Raw genomic sequence first — 20,376 nt, 5'->3', positions numbered from 1 at the left:
CAGGATATAGTAAGACCCCATGTTTAAGTGACTTCTGTAGCCAGAAGGTGCCAGGCTGGCGCTGCCAGTGTGCTCCACAGATCTGTGGATCCGTTGGGTGTCAGCCAACTGGGAATCACCCACCAGCATGTTAAGCCAGGGTAGGGCGGAGCTCTAAGTACCGAGATGTTCATCCTTTTATGTATCAATATTGGGCTCTATGGGCTGTAGCTTTTTAATGGCACCTTAGTGGCTAAAGCAAAAGAAAACCAAATTAAGAGGGAGGTGTGTGTTTTGGGAGGTTACATAAAACACAAAGCTCAGGGCGAGGCACAAGGTAAACTGCAGGGGACAGATGCAATCTTATGCAGCCATCTCCTGCTGCTGTGGCCTCAGCCCTAACCAAGGTCATTTTCTGAGCTGTCTTGGGGGCAGACAGTAAATGGCCCCAACCCCAAGTAGGCGAAGTTGTGAGCATCTGGCTGGGGAGCCCAGCTTCACACGATGCAGGGGCACATCCACGTTTTTTGAGACCTGAGGCTTATACAATTTGATGGCCTTCTTTTAAGAATATGTGAAGAGAGGGGCCTCTGGTTGTGATCTAGCAGTTCACGGGTTTGAGCCCCGCATCGGGCTCTGTGCTGACCACTCAGAACCAGGAGCCTGCTTCGGATTCCGTGTCTCTCCTCTCTGCCCCTTCCCCTCTCACTCTCTCTCAAATGTAAACAAACATTAAAAACAAAAAAAGAATACATGAATAGATAACAGAACTGCTAGGGCTGCTGCCAGGACCCTTTCAGAGGCCAAATCAAGTAGGGTGAGGAGGCGGTGTGTGTGCACTGGTGCTTAAATTTCGTTACCTGAAGGCTTCTCTGCGGTACCCCATAGAGAACTGCTACATTGCACTTTCAGCCAAGGCTCAGGGGTCCTGGCCCCACATCCCTCTTTGACTCCTCACAGACATTAGGAAGCAAGTCCTCCACGGCCAATCTGGAATACCATGGATGAGGCAGCAGACACCTAGGAGTTAGATGGGACAGGCAAAGAAAGTTCTGGGCTAGAATAATAAACAAGGGCATGTTTCCTCAAAGCTTTTTAAATGTTTGTCACCAAATGGTCCCAGGATGGTTTTAAAGCAAGTGTTATTCATCTCATTTTCCTACCAGGAAGTACAGCTTCCCCACAGCACCTGAGTGGTGCGGAGCGGCCATTAGAACCTGGGCTGCCTGGACTCAGTGTTCCTGATTATGGGTGTTCAGTGGCCAGGACTCCAAGGTCCCGTGACATGTTCTCGCTGAAACCTCTACCCCAGGGAAGGCTTCGTATTACTTCCCCAAGTCCAGGTTTCTTGCTCATTCCTGAAATTCCAGTTGGTTTACTGAGCACCTAGACTGTTTACCAAAAAAAAAAAAAAAAAAAGGCCACACCTCTCTTAGCACTCGAACTGCAGATTACCAAATAGATTTAAAACTGGAGAGAGGCTGTGGTCTCAGCACAAAGCCTGCCGCGTCTCAGGAAGAAGGGGGAATGGCAGCTGTATATGTACTTACCTCAAAGCATGTGGCCAGGGAACGAACTGGCACGCTTTGAAATCTCTGGATGAAAGGTGTTCTGGAAGCACCAAGCATGATCGTGTTTCTTACAGGGCTGGTCCCTCGTGTCCCCACAGGGTATTTTACAGAAGACAAATTAACTGAAGGCTTTTCTTTTATTACATCTAAAGAGCTCTACATAAACAGGTAACATTCAATAGGTAAACAATTTCTTTTCCAATGCATGTAATAAATATTTTCACTTGGTACTTTTATACAAACTGACATTGGTCTACTATACATTTTTAAAAGCCATTTTACTGGTTTGGCATGCGGTATGGAGATTCTAAGAGAAAGTTTTAAGGCAATGAATCACAGATTGAAGTTCATGGAATTTATGGTAACTTTTATATCTGTTTATATACATTTCCCCTTTGTTAATTAAACAATTAACAGCAGCACACTCTGGGACCACCAGCTATTCTCCCTCCCTCTTTCTGGAATCTAAGCTTTGTGTGTTTTTCCTTTTTGCTTAAAAAACAGAATTCAACATGTATTGATAAAACAAAATTCTTACTAAAATAATTTTAAATGTGCTTTAAAGTCCTGAAGATCTTGAAGTGTCTTATATATTCAAACTTGGAATTGTTTAAAAAAATGTTCTTTCCACAATTAGTTTAATTTAAAATTGGGACATATTTTTACTGTTTCGGACATTTGACTCGAAGGAAAATCTCCCGAGAAATCACCTTTAACAGAAGCTTAAGTGCAATCCTTCCTAAGTCAGTAATGATAAAGAACTGTGATAATGTCTAAATGAACAGAAGAAAAACTTTAATGCTCAAAATAAATTAGTCAACCAAGTGTGGCATGGTTAAGGTCAGATTTCTTTTAAAAACATGTGTCCAATAATGCCCACAAAAATAATTATAAGCCACTTCAACCCTGCTAAGTCAAACAGCTATTTTATCAAAGAGCACAGAGCACTGTACAGAAACACAAACACACGCACGCCTACTGGGAAAGGCCACAGCGAGGGGACGGCGGCGGCCCTGCCCAAAGACTCTGGGCACCGCTCTTGTCCACGGACAGCAGGTCGGTGTTGGCGTGGGTGAGGCCGGGCTGAGGAAAAAAACAGATGAAATGCCTATGCACTTTTTTTTTTTCTTTTAACGCAGAAGATAACGGTGCAGGGCATGACTCTACCAATAACAACTAAAGATCACAACAGGCCAAATGACTAGTATTGACCATGAGAACAACAGAGGGACAGCTACCGCTAATGCGACACTCCGGCAAGCCAACAACAGAAAGAAACAAACTCCTTCGAGCGGAATGAACTAAAATCAAATGACAGTCAAATGATTCGTTTCTCCTGTGGAGACATGACCAAAGCCACTAGACAGACATTTCTTTCTCCCTATTACCCGTTCTTCCCTTAGGGAAACTCGCCATCCCCAAACCTCAGCTGAAGAAAGGACAGGGACGGGTTTTCAACTGGATCATTCAGAGTTTGTGACTCAGCATCACACACAAAGTTATTGATCAGAATTTTGAGACCACTAACAACAATGACAGAAAAACAAAAGAGGATACAGAAAACCATTTTATGAAGCTGAATGAGTAGAAATGTTGCCCATTACAATGTGAAATAAGAAGCAACACCCCACAACTTGAGTGATTTCTAGGTCAATCTGAATTTAGACACAAATTATGGAACTATTAAATCTTAGCCTAAGTTAATATGGCAACAAGCGTTCTTAAAGAGTTTACTCACCATAATAGCAGATTCATTAAAAAAAACTAATTCCTGTTTTCACCAACAATAAATCTTTTGTTTTTATTGCAAATTGTTTAGTGACTATAACTCAGCCATGTACGTGTGGAATACACATGCGTAGGGGAAGACTATATTAACTCACGTGTCACTCACACACACTGGTCTATAAATACATATATACACACACACATATACATATCAACACCAACTTGTTTTTCAAAATTCAAGTCAACAATTTAGTGGCAGAGAGATGCTGTAAAAACAGGTATTATTTTTAGATGCCACACAGTCAATGTGAACCGTTAAATTTTATCATACAACTGACGACACAGCCATCTTGAATTCTACCCAGATAAAGTAGGTCATTTTTGTTACCACTGCAAGGTTGAAGCGACACTTTTATACACAAAGGTGGTCCTTCACCAACTCTGAGCACATTAACAGTTGTGATATAAAAATCCAGGCTGGGAAACTGATACGCATTAGGCCCCTCCTCCATCTTTTCTGTTACATGGGCTAAAGCCCTCCACACCTTCAGGCGCTCCCCAAAGGCCGGGAGCCCTTCTCTAAGGAGGCCTGTGGAACAAAGCAGAACCACCTTCCATCCCTCCAACCCACACTCCTCTCCTGAAAAACAGTTCTCACTATATTTACATGTTGCATTATTAATCAGATTAGACTGATCCATGAATCTAAAAGAAAAAGAATAGGAAAAAAATGGATTTTCCTATGTCATGCTTGTCTTTAAAAGGTGAAGAAAAAAATAAAAAGAAGAAAAAATAAAAGGTTACTCAGAACCAGGGAGTAAAATGACTAAGAATCAAGCCTATTTTGCATTTTAACTGTTTATCAGAGAGTGGATTTCTAGATGGACGTGTGTGGTGCACTGTATTTCCCAAAGAGAAATTTACTTTTAGGAGAACTGACTGTCTTCCTTTCTTTTTCGAAGTGATGTAACCTTCTCTCTGTCAGCTGCACAAGACACCCAACAGGGCTTTCGAGGCTATTTTTACTTCCCACTTTGGCATGAAGATCTTACACGAGAACTTGTTACGCTGTGGCCAAAAAGGCAGGTGCTCACAGACTTGGTTTAAATACATAATACTGGCAATCCAAATTTAGAAGAAAGAACTAAAGTGTATTATTCACAGGTCTGCCAAGCCTACTCCTTTATCCAGACAGCTTTACTCCAAATCTCTAGAACATATTCTCAGGGGGTATCTAGCAAATAAGAGAGAATATGTGATGGAGAACATGCAATTGGAATAGCAATAAAGATGCTCATACGGGAGTTCAAGACCTTCAAAGCACTTTGAGAGAAGCAGGCAACTGATTTATCAACTGAATGCAGAAAACTTGGGAGGAGAAGGAACGGTAACGACAGAAAAATATACACAGACACACACACTGAACACACACCCACGAGCTATGTCCTGAAAATACAGAGGGAATGCAGTGGGACAGATGAGATTTATAACTTAAGGCTGAAGAGAATATGCACACGCACAAACAGAATCCAAGTCTGTCCTTTTTAGAAAACAGAAATTAAAACTACCCCCCAGCCCCCTCCCACAACAAAGAAAAGACCACAATTTAAAACTTCATACATGCAATTCCTTTTCTGTTATTGCAAATAAAATAATGCCATTGAAGTAAAAGAAAACCAAAACCATAGGACAAATGAAGGGGGGGGGGGAATCTTCAGAATCCAGAAAAAAATGAACTGAAGGTGGTTTGTGGGTATTTGTTTTTTTTTTTCTTTTTTTCTTTTCTTTCCTTTTTTTTTTTTTTTTGTTTTTTACAAGTGTTTTATCAGACAGGCAGTCTTAGATTTATATACAAAAGTAAAACTGAAAATATAGTTTTGTTCTCTGTACATTTCTTTTAATTTTTTCCCTAAAAAAAGGAAAAAAAACACGCTTGTGTACTTTTCTAAACAGAATAAGGTAAAACATAGCACAAAGTTCTCTTCTTTCTGCCAAGTTCATTTAATCTGGGGTGGGGATGGGAGCAGCAGAGGCGAGAGAATCAGTCCAACGAAATGATGTCCGGCATGATGCCGAAGATGGACGCCGTGTCCGCGGCGCTCCTGTTGGCGACGGTGTGGCCGTGGCTCTCCCGCAGGCTGTTGGAGGACACAAGACTGCTGTTACTGCCACTACTGCTTCCATTGGTGGTTGGCAGAGAAGTACTGCCTCCTGCACTTAACTGATCGAGAAACATCTGTGAGGAGGTATACGGAAAAAACCGAGACGAGTGTAAGAGGTCTTGATCATCGGAAACCGCTGCTGCGGCGGCAGCGAGGAGGGAGGTGTTATAATGCTGGGGAGGGAAGACAGAAGACAGAACAGCCGTCACTTCTAAATCCGCAAACCACCTTCTCAGCAGAACAAAGTCCTTAATTTAATATATACTGCATATCTGCTACGTCTGAAATATCTACTAAAACGTTTCACAAAGTCAAATGGCCATAGGTAATGATCACGTCCTTGATCTTGAGAACATTTCTGTATTTGAAACTGGGGGGCCTGGGGAGAACCGAAACAAAATTTGTGCTGTGTTTTAATGCAAACAGTTCTCACAATTCTATTTCCAAAGAGGGATATGCTCAGAAGCAGCAGGAAAGAAGACAGTCCACCCTTCTTCTCTTATAGAGGTATCTGGCCAAGGATTTATCAATTGACTTACTGCCCTGTTTTTTATACTAAAAGTACTAGAAACCAACAAATAGATAGTGTTCTGTCTATATACTCAGGCACACCTGGAACAAGGGGATTTTTATTTAAATGCTTAAAACCTTAACACTAATGAGTAGGACAACTCTGTATTTTCTAAGAAATTTATCTTCTCTCGCAGATACATAATATACTTACAAATATTTTAATGCACACTTAAGACAACAGTATTTTTTTTTCATATAACATACCTGATTGTCTCCTGACAAGAAAGGAAAGAAATCTAATCCTGTGAGAAAAAAAATTATTTTAGTTTTGAAAAATAAAACAAAACACACTCCCTAATGCCCCAATACTCCAGAAACAAATGCAAACCTTAGATGCTCATTCTAAATTCATTTAGAATTCAAACAAGAGGAGTGGAACTGTTGGTCTCTCCCATCTCTAGATTATGAAGGCTGAAGTCCAAGCTTTAGCCACGATTTGCCCTCCTTGCAACTTCAACAGTGGGATTTGGCTCACTGCCACCCTGCTGGATCTAACATGATCCGTTACACGGACCGAGAACTTTTCACCGATTATTCTCCTTGACCTCTCTTAACTAACATTTCTAATGAACTACTCACAAGCACCTACGAGGCATGTCATTATGTTTGGGCTCATTTTGTGGTTGAGAAAGTTTTACGTAGAAGTTAAGCAAGCCATGGCACAGATTTTCTTTTTCTTTCTTTCTCAAATTTGCTCACTTGCCATTATCTGTACCAGATTCCAACTTAGAGGCACTCTACTAGCATGAGGGCAGGGGAGATGGAAGGGGTATGACTGCTGGGATGCTGTGTCACAGAAGGACCATCTCTGGTCCTTGGCCGCCATGGTCTATGCAACCTGCCCCTTCTAATTCCCACTCTCGTCCACATCACTCAATGTGTAATGTGGAGAACAAGAAGCCCGAGTGAATAAAGGGCCTCGTTATGGTATCTGAACTTGGGGGAAAGGGTAACAGGTGGATCTAGATAAAAGTATGACAACACAAATACTCTGCGGAGCCATCCATGGTCTGTACTAGAACAGATTATAACATGAGGATCCGTAAACTACATAGCCCCGTGGTTTCTGATCTGGAGATCTGGAAGTAGCCTCAGTGAGAAACAGGGCTGCCCTGTCTCACAGAGCAGCCACTAAGCACATGACGTGGGTACCTAAATTCATTAAGTCAAATGAAGAACTCAGTTCTTCAGTCACAATTGCCATGTTTCAAACGCTCCGTAACCAGATGTGGCTAGTGGCCACTGTAAATTACATTTCCCTCGCTGCACAACGTTCTGCGGACAGACCTCAAACAGGGTTTTCATAACAATCATTAAGAAGCTACTCAACTATCTCAGCTTCCAAGAATCTTTGTCAGTGGCCCCGAATTTTTCTGTAGGGGTGAGGTAGAGGGAATCTTCCACTTTACATTTTTGTAATAAATTTTCTATAACAAGCACATACAGCTTTTTGGAATAAAAAAGAAAACTGTTCTTAAATGTATAAATTCTTAAGTTACAAAGATACAGAACTAATAGTTTTTTAATAACATGATTATCCAAAATACATTGTGCAGTAAGTTTGCTGACATTTCAAACTACTTTTAAAAAGAAGAATCAGGTTCACTGGAACAAAAATTAAAACTTCCCAATGTCTTAATTCAGCATTATTTAAAACAATACAACACCATTACCCATAATGCCTGATGCATTATAACTGGATTTGGGAAAAAAGAGTAGTTTTCATAAATATCAAAATGCAAAGCAACATACTGAAAAGTCATCCCAAAACAACTTGCAAACCACTGTGAAGAGATCCTCGCACTATTCTCACCACTGGTAGTAAAACACCGGCTACTGATGAAGGTACAAACAAGAAACTGGGTCTGTTATTTCTTTAGGGCCACCATGAGTCTTTCTCTCAGTTCCCCAGGCCCAAGCCCCTGTGTTTTCATCTTTCCATTCTTCCTCAGACTCACCCGGTGGAAGTCTATGTAGATCAAAGGCATTCCCGATGCAATGTGACAACACAGAAGAAACCGCTGACTCACCTTGTAGGTCATAAGGCATGGGTGTCATGTGGAAAGGATGCCTGTAGTCCTGGATGAGGGATGTATTAATGTAGCTTGTGTCTACAGCAGGGAGGCTTGGGGTGCGGGACACTGGAGATGCTTGATGTGGAAGACTTAATATGCTAGAAGGAAAGGTTCGCAGAGTTTTTGTGAGTCAGTTGAACTTTTAATTTTAACAGGGGGACTGCATCTCGCAAAATGATTCCTAGCTTTTGTGCTGGAAATAAAAAGACAAGCAAAGCAATGTATAATTTAGACTGCCATAATTATTAGGAAATAATCTGTATACAGAGTAGCACTTGGCAGGGGCCATCAGGAGCAACGGGTGGGAAACGGCGTGCCCGGCACTCATGGGCCACACGCGGCCTCGCCTACACCTTCTGGAGCAGGGGAGGCACGGCTTGAGCCACCTCAGTGAGGTATCAGTGAAAGAGATCTACGGCGGCCAAACTTCTGAAACCTTTGAAAAATAAGCAGTGGGATGCTGTCTAGTCAAAAGCATAGGTACGTCCTCGCAAAGAAAACACACACAGCCCAGCCTGGGAGACGGCAGCAGTCTGAGCAGTGGAGCTAACAGCTGGCCCCCACACCGTAAGCTTGAGGAACACAGAAGCCAGGTACTGTTTATCCTGGTCGTCCCAATGCCCCGCACTCGCTGGCACACTGTTTGCATACAAGGCCTGCTGAATGGGCGGAGGCAAGACAAGAAGAGATGCTCCAAATGAACAGTTGGTGGTTAGGTTTTAAAGGGAGAATAGTATAATGGGGAGGAGGGGGACGACAAAAAGAGGGATTCTGGAAGAAAAAAGCAAAATGTTTAAGTAGCTCAGAAGTTAAATCTTTTTTTCTTTACAAAAAATTAACTAAAAAAGCAAAAAGGAGGGAGAAAGATGAGACAAGAAAGAACTGAAATGAAAAAAAGAATTCTAATTGTCCTGAGTGCAAACGTAAGGGTCATAGGCTATCCCAACCATATAAGAGGCTAATAGGCATATGAGTCATAAAAAATGAACAAAGAAAGTATAAAGGGACTATTTTTTGCTTTTAAAACTTCATATAAAGTACCTGGGTGTGGAGATGCAATTTCAATGGTGCAATGCAAGTTCAAAATATTTCAAAAGATGCTAAGGTTGGATTTCCAGGAATAGCATTCTAGTTATGACCATCTACCACATTTTCATGAATGGGATATGAAGCATAAGATATACTCTCTTCTGCCTCATAAAAATGTTTTGTCTAATGGAAACTTAATTAAACCTCTTACATCTATAAAAAGTACCATTTTCCATTAGCTGTCTCCTCTGACAATGCCTAAGGGATTATAAGAGAGAAGAAAGCAGTTGAAATGCTAGCCTTTGAAAATATCTTGGTATACCAAACAGCAAAGGAAATTTCTGGATGAATACTAAACACTCACTGGCTGAAGACAGTAAAATGTTTTATATTTACTGACGTTTGCCTCTAATTCCCGGCTGACTCCTTTTGTTTCAGTTTTGTGATACCATTCTGAAAATGCATTTCCACCTTTATACTGCACAATAACAAATATAATATGCTTAGGTTGAGGTTTTTATTTATTGACTAGTCATTACTGTAAAATGGCCATGAATGTTAAAATGGTATAATTCTTCTAAAAATGCCATAAACTTTCAGGTTGCTTGTTTTTATCTGAAAACAGAGAAAGGCCTGGCATTTGTAAATACTTTATCTGGATTTAAGTGGTCACTGGTAAGCTCAGGAAGTAGTTAGTACATCTAATGTAATTTTCCAAACATAATAAACACAGCTAGTTTTGGAAAAACAGCAAAGCAAATGTCCAAAGAACTGAAACACTAGATTTCTAAACACTCCAAAGTTTCCTTTAAGGAAAAATGTATACATTCTCTGTCTCTAGTCAGAAAGCAAAATATCGGCCTCTGGCAATTTAACATTTTTTTTCTCGCACTCAGATTTATAAAGTAAGTTGGTGTAATTAACAAGGTTAGGCTTGTTGCCACCCAGGAAGGCTTTCATCAGAGGTAAATCTTCATAAAGTAGAATCAGTGTTTAGATATTCTTTTTTTTTTTTTTAAAGGATAATGGCTGCTATTAATGTCTTTATATCTGTCTGACGTGTGCTGATAATCTACTCTGGAGTGAAAATACTAACCAGTGTACCACGTTTGATTGTACTGTATTATGAAGATTCCTGAAACAGAGTTTCCAACAAGTGAGTTACATTTATCACGATCATGCTCTTCTACTGTTCCAACTCTACCTTTCAAGTAACTACAAATATTATCAAATAGATCTTTTATCTCATCAAACAGTATCAAACCTGATAATGATCTGCTTCCATGCATGGAAATGCCTGCTCTTGGTCTGGGAGTAACTTTCCCTCTGGAACCCTGAAATTAACATTCTTTCTTCAACAAACATTCTGTTTGTTGGAAGATGTTTTGACCAGCTCCTATTCAGTTACAACACGCTACACCACTCTCCCGATGTCTACCTCACAGGGGGCACACCTATTTCTAGACTTCCCTTCGTTGTGCTACAGCTGTGCCTCAGCAAAACATTAAATCCTTTTGTTGAGAATCCCCGTGTCTTATAAGACAGTCCATTTAAATAACACAGCTTCTTGTCCTCTATAAAATGATAAACTCTTTAAAGTTAGTACTGTACTTCTTTTATTATCACCCATGGTAGGCACAGGGTGTTTTACATAAAGTAGGTAACAGAGTTTGCTAAGCATAACCAAGGTACTGATAGGAGACTAATGGGAAATATGGGAAATGAGTCTGCAAAACAGAATGCACTGTGCGCTGCAAATTCAGCCTCTGACTTCTTTTGCTGCAGTGTAGCCTTGCACACACTTCGAGGCAGTTTCTTGCATTCCTCTGGTCTTCCTCTGCTTTCTACTTGAAATACTCAACCTAGGATCAACCTTAAAGCACACATTTCCAGTGTCAGTGAATGTTCTAAATCCTATGAGCAGCACTGAGATCACTAAGAGCTGATCAGAGACACGGGTTTCCTCAGTCCCTACCCCTGATCTGACGCATGGGAACAGGGGAGCAATATGTGTTTTAATGAGCCCTCTGGGTAATTCTGCTGTATACCGAAGTTTGAGAGCCACTGTACAAGAATTATCTTTTGGCATGATAAATACTGTATCCAAGGGACTCCTTTAACGCATTATCCCAACCCCTCAAGGATATCACATGCCTGAGGAAAATCCAACCTATTCTTTGATTACTGAGTTTCACAATCAGACATAATCATTTTATTTGGCTGATCTTTTATTTTATTATTTTTTAATGTTTATTTTCAGAGAGAGAGAGAGTGAGCATGAGTGGGGAAGGGACAGAGAGAGGGGGGAACAGAAGATATGAAGCAGCTCTGAGCTGACAGCAGCAAGCCTGATGTGAGGTTTGAACCCACAAACTGTGAGATCATGACCTGAGCCAAAGCTGGACACTCAACCAATTAAGCCACCCAGGAGCTCCTACTGGCAGAATTTTTAAACTGTATTTGCAAAATTAACTTTCCCAATGATGTTTTAACATCTCAGTATTTACCCTTTATTATTCAGTGGTGATGTGGGAGACAGGGAAGGACAGGTCCTCTTGGCAGATGGCTCCTCCTCCTCTTCATCAGATGAACTGTCTATGGTTAAATCAATCACCTCCACTTTCTTATTTTTATTTGAGGACTGGTGGTGAGAAGCCACCTGATGCTCCAATGTGGAGCTCAAGCATCCTGTGTAGGAATGAGTAAAAACACAAGGTAAAAGAAACCTATGACACCTCTCTTTTTTCCTCAATATGCCTGCGGATTAGTTTATCAGTTACAGTTTAGACTTACAATATTGATGGGGGCAGAGAACAGTGGTTCTGTTCCTCTAAGCTTAAAACTACTACTGATTATTGGTTGTTAAAAAAAATTTTAATTTTTTTAATGTTTGTTTATTTTTGAGAGAGAGAGAGAGAGACAAGAGTGTGAGCGGGGGAGGGGCAGAGAGAGAGGGAGACACAGAATCTGAAGCAGGCCCTGGGCTCTGAGCTGTCAGCAAAGAGCCCGATACAGGGCTTGAACTCACGAGCCGTGAGATCATGACCTGAGCTGAAATCGATGCTTAACTGAATCAAGGCACTCAGGTGCCCAGAAAAAAATTTTTTAAACAATTCTGAATTAGGGCCAACAATCAAGATGTAGGTCTACTTCAAAATAAAATCAGTTTGAGGTACATATTACATATGTACCTGGGATACTCAGGAAATGTATGGTAACTTTTTTTAAATGTCATAGCACCTTCCAGCAAAAACATACTAAAAACCAGAAAAATAATAAATGAAAAAGAAACATTCACTAATCTTTACCAAACCTTTTAAAAGTGTAAAAGGATACCATTTCAAAAGCATGACCTTATAAATGACTTATTAGATTATGTTACTTTGAAATCTTACATCGCAAAATTTTAAAAGCTAGCAAAGTGAATTTGAAAAGAGTTTTACTGCTTCTGAACATTTAGTCAATAATTTAGTAAGAGTTATTGAGCTACCCATAAACTGCTGAGGTTTTCAGAAATGTATACGTTTTTAAACTTTTTTTCCCCACAGCAATCCCTACTTCCAACATGAGGTTCAAGCTCACAACCTCAAAATCAAGAGTCGCGTGCTCTACCAACTGAGCCAGCCAGGCATCCCCAGATATATACACATTTTAATACTAAAAATCAAGGCTATGCAATAGCAGGGGTATTGCGCCCCCGCCCCTTTGTGGAAAACCAGCACTCACCATCAACTCCGTTATAAGAGGCGGAAACTTCCTGCACTTCCTTTTTGGATCTCATAGGTGCCCAAGAGCCATCCTCCTTAAACTGTATTTCATCACAGTCTGTACAGTACTTTAGGATTTCCATAAACAAGCTATAAAAAGCAATTGGTCCTTTGAATATCACATTCTAAATAAAAATAAACTAGAAGTATTTCTGTTCAAAAAACATTTGGACCTCCTATGTTCTGTGCAAGTATAAATGAGAAAGAAGAAAGCAGAACAGACAAGTTATAGTTGTTCTCAAACTCTAGGGCTAAATTGGAGTATAGTTACTTACATTATGGTACCTTATATGAGGAAATATTATGCAACTATGAAAAGTGAGGTTTTCAAACATTTTTAAAAACATGGGAAAATATTTACAGAAAGTAGAAAGAAGCCAAGAAAATAAAATTCTACATTTTAAAAAATAAAATTCTGTGTGTGAGTGGTATATAAATTGCAGTTATTTCTGACTGGTGACATTATGAATAGTTCTTTTTCTCCTTTTTATTCTTGTGCATAGTCCAAATTATCTACAATAAGCATATCTTATTTGATAAACTGAAGGAATACATACAAAAAAAATGTACTGAATGTTAAGTCTCTTTGAAAAATACGCAGATGTTAAGAAATGAGATTTGTAAAAAAATGTACAAAATTGTCAAATTCTGAAATGAAACCAAAGGGTAAAAAATATTAATATTATACAATCACAGTTATGTGAAAACAATCAGAAAATAGACCACAAAACCCTTTCATTTCCCAAAATTTTTTAGTTTTTCTTTAAATGTGTATACAGATATATGTGCATGAATATATGGTTTTTAAAATGAAGAAAAATCCCAATTGATGGAGGAAGGGAATCTAAAGCTATATAATATATGGAGTTGGTAAAATTTTTTTCAATTTAGATTTATTAGTGATCACTGTCATTTCTGAAAAATGAAGCATAAAACATTTAGGTTACATGTTTACTTTTTCCCCATGTTTGGTCTGACATCTTTCAAGCTCTAGGTTATATACTGTATTGCTAAATGTATTCCATTCCTTATGTTACATCTTCAGGCTCCTATGTTTTCTCAAAGGCTGTAGATAAGTTGCCTTAAGTGTCTTGCTAGAGAGTACAGGGAATATCAAGAAGATCCTTCTTTTCACAATTTATCCTTGTTCAGAGGCAAAAAGGACAAGAAAGGAGGCCAGAGAATAGGGGTGCATTTAGAGAAACACTCCAAGATGTCTGGAAGGACAGAGAAAACACAGGAGCGTTAAAAAATAAATAAATAAATAAATAATAGACTGTTGTGATGCTGTAGGCGGACAAGAGAGACAAAGACAAGCATTTCAGAGGAAACAGAAACAAAGGAAGCTGTTACTCAGCATGTTGATCAGTTATGGAGCCCTTCCAGTGGGGAACAGGTACAATGAACCAGGACTGAAGTAGGAGAAAATGTGCAAAAAAGGCGGCTAGCTTTTCCCAAAAAAAAAAAAAAAAAAAAAGCCCAACGTGGGTATGCTGAAATTCACCAGAGTGTCACGGTGCTGCCATTCCGTCTCTAATATGGCCTGCATGGCAGGGATGGATGGACTCATGTCAGGAAATCTTGAAGCGTACCCTGCTTACAGCCTGGGCTACTGTCAATGGTGAAAGTTGAGAGACACAGGACGGTAAAGCATACATTTCCCAAACAGGAGGACATCAAGTTAAACGGGAAAAATGCTCACAATATTAGTTACTTACTTTGAAAAGTACTGATTTCTAGAATGATGAGAAGCCTAAAAATGTACTACTTAGAAAATACTACCTATAGACTTTTCATCCTAAATCTGATGGGTAACAAATCCAGATCATAGATGGTCATTCCAAGGTATAAGGAAACACTAAGTCGACATACCCATCAATAATAAGGTGTTCATACGGAGCCTTCTTATCACAGACAGGACAAACCCAGGTTGGTTTTTTCTCATTCATCTGAATGTAAAGAGTTGCATCAAAACACTGCAGATGAGAACATGTTAGGGCCCGACATGGAATTGTCAGCCGCATTTTACCAAGCTTGAAGAGAGAGAGAGAGAGAGAGACAAAAGTGAATATTAGACAATGGTCACTCAACTTAAGTTTTGACAAAAATCTCCTGAAACACAATGTGTATGTATTCTAACTTAAAGCATACTATATTTACTTTTCATCAATATGAAAGAACATTAAATACATTTTCTATGAAACCTATGTGTTAAAAAAGTACAGGATATCTTTAGATATTAAACACAGTGACTCTGGAAAATCCACAGAGGCGCCTGGATGGCTCAGTTTGGTTAAGCATCTGACTTTAGCTCAAGTCATGATCTGGCACCTCATGTCGGGCTCTGTGCTGAAAGTTCAGAGCCTAGAGCCTGCTTCCTATTCTGTGTCTCTCTTGCTCTCTGCCCTTCCCCCCACATGCGCCCCCCCCCCAATAAACATTGAAAAAAATAGTAAAAATAAAAAGGAAAGTCTACATCAGGGGTTATTCCACCCTGCAACCATAGCTCACAGATTAGCTTTTGGGGGAAGAGCCACGAACTCTTTAAAATTACATGCAAAATTCTGTTAAGTGTGTGCATTTTTCCAAAGAGAGTGCTTTCGCCAAATTTTCAGAGTAGTCCCTGACCCAAAAAAGTTACAAACCACTTTACAGGGATTTTGGGGAAATGAAAAAGAATGTTTTATCAAATACTGCAAGATAACAGATACAGAGATATCCAACCTGATCTTTGAATGAGATCCCTAGGGTGTCTGGCACAGTTGCCAAATGACAGTCAAGTGCGCCCACTCTGTATTTCTCCCCTCCCTGGTCACTGTCACACGCAATTCGGCACGCGTCCCTAGACCTAGCATCTCCACCATGTTATGAGACTTCCTCTTCTCATCTGAAACTGAGGTTAAGCAGCCTGCCCTATGAAAAATGAAACCTACTTCATCCGGTCCCTGAGATGCTAGCTTGAGCCCCAGGCACAAAAGCTGCACGGCAAGCCGCCACATCACCAGTCCTTCCCTGGAGCCAACCTCACACAGTGCGGCTGGGTTGCCACCGTGCCCCAAATTCTCAGAGTAGTCCCTGAGCCAAAAAAGTGCCCAGAGGCTACAATGGCCATGCGGTATGAAAGTTATCTACTTTCAATAACCACACTGTTTGCTAAATCAGGAAGAGATTTTGGACATTATCTGCAAGCTTGAAAAATACAAAGGCTTGAAAAGGGTAGGAGTTAAATGAGGAAAAAAAAAGAGGAAAAGAGTTTTGGCTCAGAAGAATTTCAGGAAAATGTGCAATTTCCTAGTCTGCCAAGGAAATTAACTGTCATTTGTGGTCCTAAATTATTGTTCTGGTACCAATGATTTACTATGCCTCTAGGAAAGGCACTTAACCTTTGTGGGCCCCTTTTTCTATCTCCAAAGTAACACTGTTTCCTCCTTACTTCAACAGGATGTAGTGATGAAGAATAAAACAGGACCCAGAATGTTCCATAAACTTGTGAGAAGGCAGTAATGCCAGCTCACAGTGTCAAAGGTATGGACCAGGAGACACAGCAAAAACTGACAGTTCCCTTCTCTGTGGGTCCACCCCCACCCTGTGCATGACTACGTACTGTTCCTTCATGTGTCTGTCTCCTTCTACTGGAAATACACCCAACTCAATTCCGCATCCCTGGCACTTGCAAACATATGTGCCCTACAGCAAGAAGATGGTCTTGTGTGGGCACATAAGGCCTTGCCTGTGCTCACTGAGCAGCTCTAGGAGGGAGGACTCATGGAAAGTATGAGGGCTGCGCACAGCACTTTATGAGGCGGTCAGGGGTTAGACTACCTAGGTTTGAATCCTGGCCCCAGCACGTAGAGTGAGAATCCTGAATGTTATTTAGTCTCTCTGAGCCTCAGTTTTGTAAAATGGGGATTAAAAATACCATCCACATCATAAGACTGTGAGATGTGAATTATATTTACTGTATACTGCCTGACACAGGGTAGGTGCTCAGTGTATGCTCCCCATTATAATAAAAGCACAGAAACATTATTTGCATCAAATTATTTCAGCCCAGTCGTTCTTCCATTAGAAGATTAGACAACTCATTACTCCTTTCTATTCTTCTATTCAATTTTTATGATTTGATTTACACAAGCACCTGATGAAAAGGCCAAAAAGGACAAACCAGTTCTTATAATAAAAGAATCATCTATTTGCTATTAGGTAAGACATGCTGCATTCGTCCATAAACATTTTCCGGAGAACAGTCTGGTGATGCTAAATTAAATTTTTGTATCTTGAAGCACACCTTAACTTACCTGTGAAGTAGAAATTCCTAATAAGTATTTTTGCTACTGCTTAAATACTAAGTAGAGAAATCACAGATTTGAAAATCCTAGAAAAATACAGTAATTGTGGATAAAGTCCATGCAGTATAGAACGAGTGGGCCACTTCTGATAGTTCACGAAGACAGCGGACCAGAAGGTATCAGAAGGTAAGAAGACGATTTCAGAATGTAAGCCACACACCACAGAACTTACACTCTGAAAAGCAGTTAACTCTAAACAATTACCTCACATGTCTCCTCCCCTCTCATCCTCCTCGCTTGGTCAGCTCATCTTTCTGGTGACAGTTAACTCTCAAGCCCTTATGATCAGCCGCACTGACAAATCTGCCTACAAGACTTTTAAGGAACACTGCTAAGTGAATGCTGCAGGACGCACATTTTTAAATGGGTATAAAAAGGAAAAGGAAAAGTTCCCATCTAAAAGTTTATTAGATGTCACAAAACATTTTGCTTCAAAGAATCATGAAGTAACTGTTATGTGATAATTCTCCCCATACTTCTGATTTTAAAAACAATCTCTAAATCCTAAATATTTATCTAAAATGGCCACTGCCTTTTCTAATATGCTATCAGGAGAAAGCAGAACTTTAAACAACATCTTCATCTCATAATTACAAATTCCCCTTTTTCCTTCATAGGACATTGGATATTTTGCATCATCTGCAAATAAACACTATGTAAACAACCCCGAAACAAGTTTTCCAATGCCACTAGCCTTACTAAACACACAATGGTACTACTTAGTAACTGATGGCACTGTAGGAGAAAATACCCTACCCTAGAGATGTTTAAGCTAGCTTGCGTTCAAAGGACCCTAGAAAGTCAATAATATGTCTTTTAAAATCTGGTAAAAAGAAAGGAACAGTGATATCAAGAATAATTTTACTTTTTCATCATCATCATCATTGATATTTCATAAATAAATTTCTAAGGAGTTTATTTTTTTCTTCTATCAACTCCAAGTCATTTATATTGAAGTTCAAAGGTCTGGGGAATATCTCACAAAGTAGGTGCTCAAACATTCTTCCAGCTGTATTTTTAATAAATCAGAACTAAAAAATTCCCAAAGAACAAAAACATTTCTAATTATTTTCATTGCCTTTAGCTAAATGGCGCACAAACAACAGAAACTCATTTATTTTGAGCTGTGTATATCACAACAAGGGCAATTCAAATGCACAGTCAGACATCATATTTACATATTTCAAAGGGAACAAATCTCTTTTATTATTCTATAAATTTGATATATAGATAAGTTTTACTTTTTTAGAATAAAAGCATACCTCAAATGTACTGCCTTAATGTTCCAGAATAATTGTAAAGGGATTTTCCCTTAAGCCAAATAGAAATCATAAAAGTATTATAATTATGGATTATATATACATAGGTTTTTTTCTATATTGATTTTTAAAAGCAGATGTCAATTTAAAATGAACTGTGAAAACTGTTGAAACTAAAAAGGGAGGAAACAGTGGTGACATGGAGAGAAAAATTAAATGCTAATCCACTAAATGAAGAGGTGCAAGAGGCAAAACACGATTAGCATTTTCTAATAATATAGAAATCACCTGAACTATAAAATTTAAAACTAGTTCTATAAGTAAAAATGTCAAGATTTATATTGCAATGCTCATTTATGTGAATAAATGCTTCATCTAATGATATAAACATCATATATATTAGAACAACTATAAACACTATTAAAAGGAGACTGCAGAAAAACAAGACTTCTTCCAGTGATTTAAATGGGAAATGAAGCGTCTGTACTTTTCTAAACTTCTCATAGTCTCTAAACTGGTATTTTGTAATGAAAGGAGATGGCAAGAAGACACATGGAGGGAGGAAATAGATAAATTGGGGCTTGGTGGAAGCTAGGGAAGATAAGTATCTTTTTTATATTTTTAATCTTTGTCTTCTTCCTACTTTCCACTTGCTTGGTCTGTGAGCCATTTTCCTAAATGTTAAAAAATGTCAGCTTCCTTTACACCACAATCTGTTATAACATTTACCTAGTCACTTAAAAAGCATGATCCTACGGCCTATTTATTTTTTGTGGTAAAAGCATGTAATATTAAATTTAACACTTTAACCATTTCTGAGCATGCAATTCAGTAGTGGTAAGTATATTCACAGTGCTGTGCAAGAGATGTCTAGAACTTTTTCACCTTGCAACACTGAAATTCTACACCCACGAATTCCTCCTCCCTTTAGCCCTTGGTTACCACCTATTTCCTGTTTCTATGATTTAAAAAAAATTTTTTTTTACGTTTATTTATTATTGAGAGAGAGAGTGAGACAAGAGCATGAATGGAGGAAGGGCAGAAAGAGAAGGAAACACAGAATCTGAAGCAGGCTCCAGTCTCTGAGCTGTCAGCACAGAGCCTGACATGGGGCCCGAACCCACAAACCGTGAGATCATGACCTGAGCCGAAGTCGGACGCTCAACAAACTAAGCCATCCAGGCGCCCCTGTTTCTATGATTTTGACTGCTTTAGATACTTTGTAGGAGTGGAATCATAGAGTATTCCTTTCTCTGTGACTGGCTTATTTGCTTATCAGAATGATTTAGAGTTTTATCCATGTTGTAATGTATGACATGGTTTTCTTTTTAAATGCTACCTACGTATGTACATACCACATTTTCTTTACCCATTCATCTCTCAATATACATCTGGATTATAACAACCTCTTGGCTATTGTGAATAATGTAATGAACATGAGTATGCAAATTATCTCTTTATGAACTTGCTTTGAATTCTTTTGGATACATACCCAGAAAAGGAATTGCTGGACCACAGGATAAACTTATTTTTAATTTTTTTTGAGAAACTTCCATACGGCTTTCCATGATGGCTGTATCTTACATCCCCACCAACAGTGCACAAGAGTCCCGGTGCCTCTGCAGCCTCACCAAAACTTGCTATCTTCTTTTCACAGTGGCCATCCTAATAGGCATGAAGTGATAACTCATGTGGTTTTGACTTGGAATTCCTTAGTGATTAGATGTAGAACACCTTTCTGTGTGTTTGTTGGCCATTTGTAAACCTTCGGAGAAATCTCTATTCAAGTCCTTTGCCCATTTTAAAATCAGGTTGTTGTGTTATTGTTGTTGAGATGTAGAAGTTTCTTATATATTCCAGATGTTAACCCCTTATCAGATACAT

The 20,376-nt window shown here is 39.3% G+C and overlaps 1 protein-coding gene and 1 long non-coding RNA gene across 9 annotated transcripts in view; one reads left to right on the top strand and one right to left on the bottom strand.

The window, feature by feature from the left end:
- Positions 1–5,038: 5,038 nt before the first annotated feature.
- The window catches only part of PIAS1 (protein inhibitor of activated STAT 1), a 123,050-nt gene continuing 107,712 nt past the window's right edge, over positions 5,039–20,376 (bottom strand). The window contains exons 9-14 of one of the 7 annotated variants that reach the window (XM_029950267.1): positions 14,757–14,917; positions 12,844–12,974; positions 11,625–11,805; positions 7,972–8,186; positions 6,218–6,255; positions 5,039–5,613 (exon numbers count right to left, since the gene is read on the bottom strand). In XM_029950267.1, the coding sequence (XP_029806127.1) occupies positions 5,320–5,613; positions 6,218–6,255; positions 7,972–8,186; positions 11,625–11,805; positions 12,844–12,974; positions 14,757–14,917 (1,020 nt within the window). In that variant the 3' untranslated portion in view covers positions 5,039–5,319. Of the gene's footprint in view, positions 5,614–6,217; positions 6,256–7,971; positions 8,187–11,624; positions 11,806–12,843; positions 12,975–14,756; positions 14,918–20,376 lie in introns of those variants that run through there. The other 6 variants (XM_029950269.1, XM_029950268.1, XM_029950270.1 and 3 more) reach the window with 6 other exon arrangements.
- On the top strand, positions 8,107–16,910 carry LOC115300752. 2 transcript variants are annotated; one of them, XR_003912826.1, is made up of 3 exons: positions 8,107–8,213; positions 10,139–10,273; positions 16,326–16,910. It is a non-coding gene; the product is annotated as an uncharacterized LOC115300752 (long non-coding RNA). The 2 variants fall into 2 exon arrangements; XR_003912825.1 differs by having other exon boundaries at positions 8,107–8,681.

The sequence above is a fragment of the Suricata suricatta genome, chromosome 9 (genome assembly GCF_006229205.1).
Source record: "Suricata suricatta isolate VVHF042 chromosome 9, meerkat_22Aug2017_6uvM2_HiC, whole genome shotgun sequence".
NCBI lineage: Eukaryota > Metazoa > Chordata > Mammalia > Carnivora > Herpestidae > Suricata > Suricata suricatta.
Note: the sequence above shows the minus strand (reverse complement) of the source record. Positions and strands in the feature narration are given on the sequence as shown.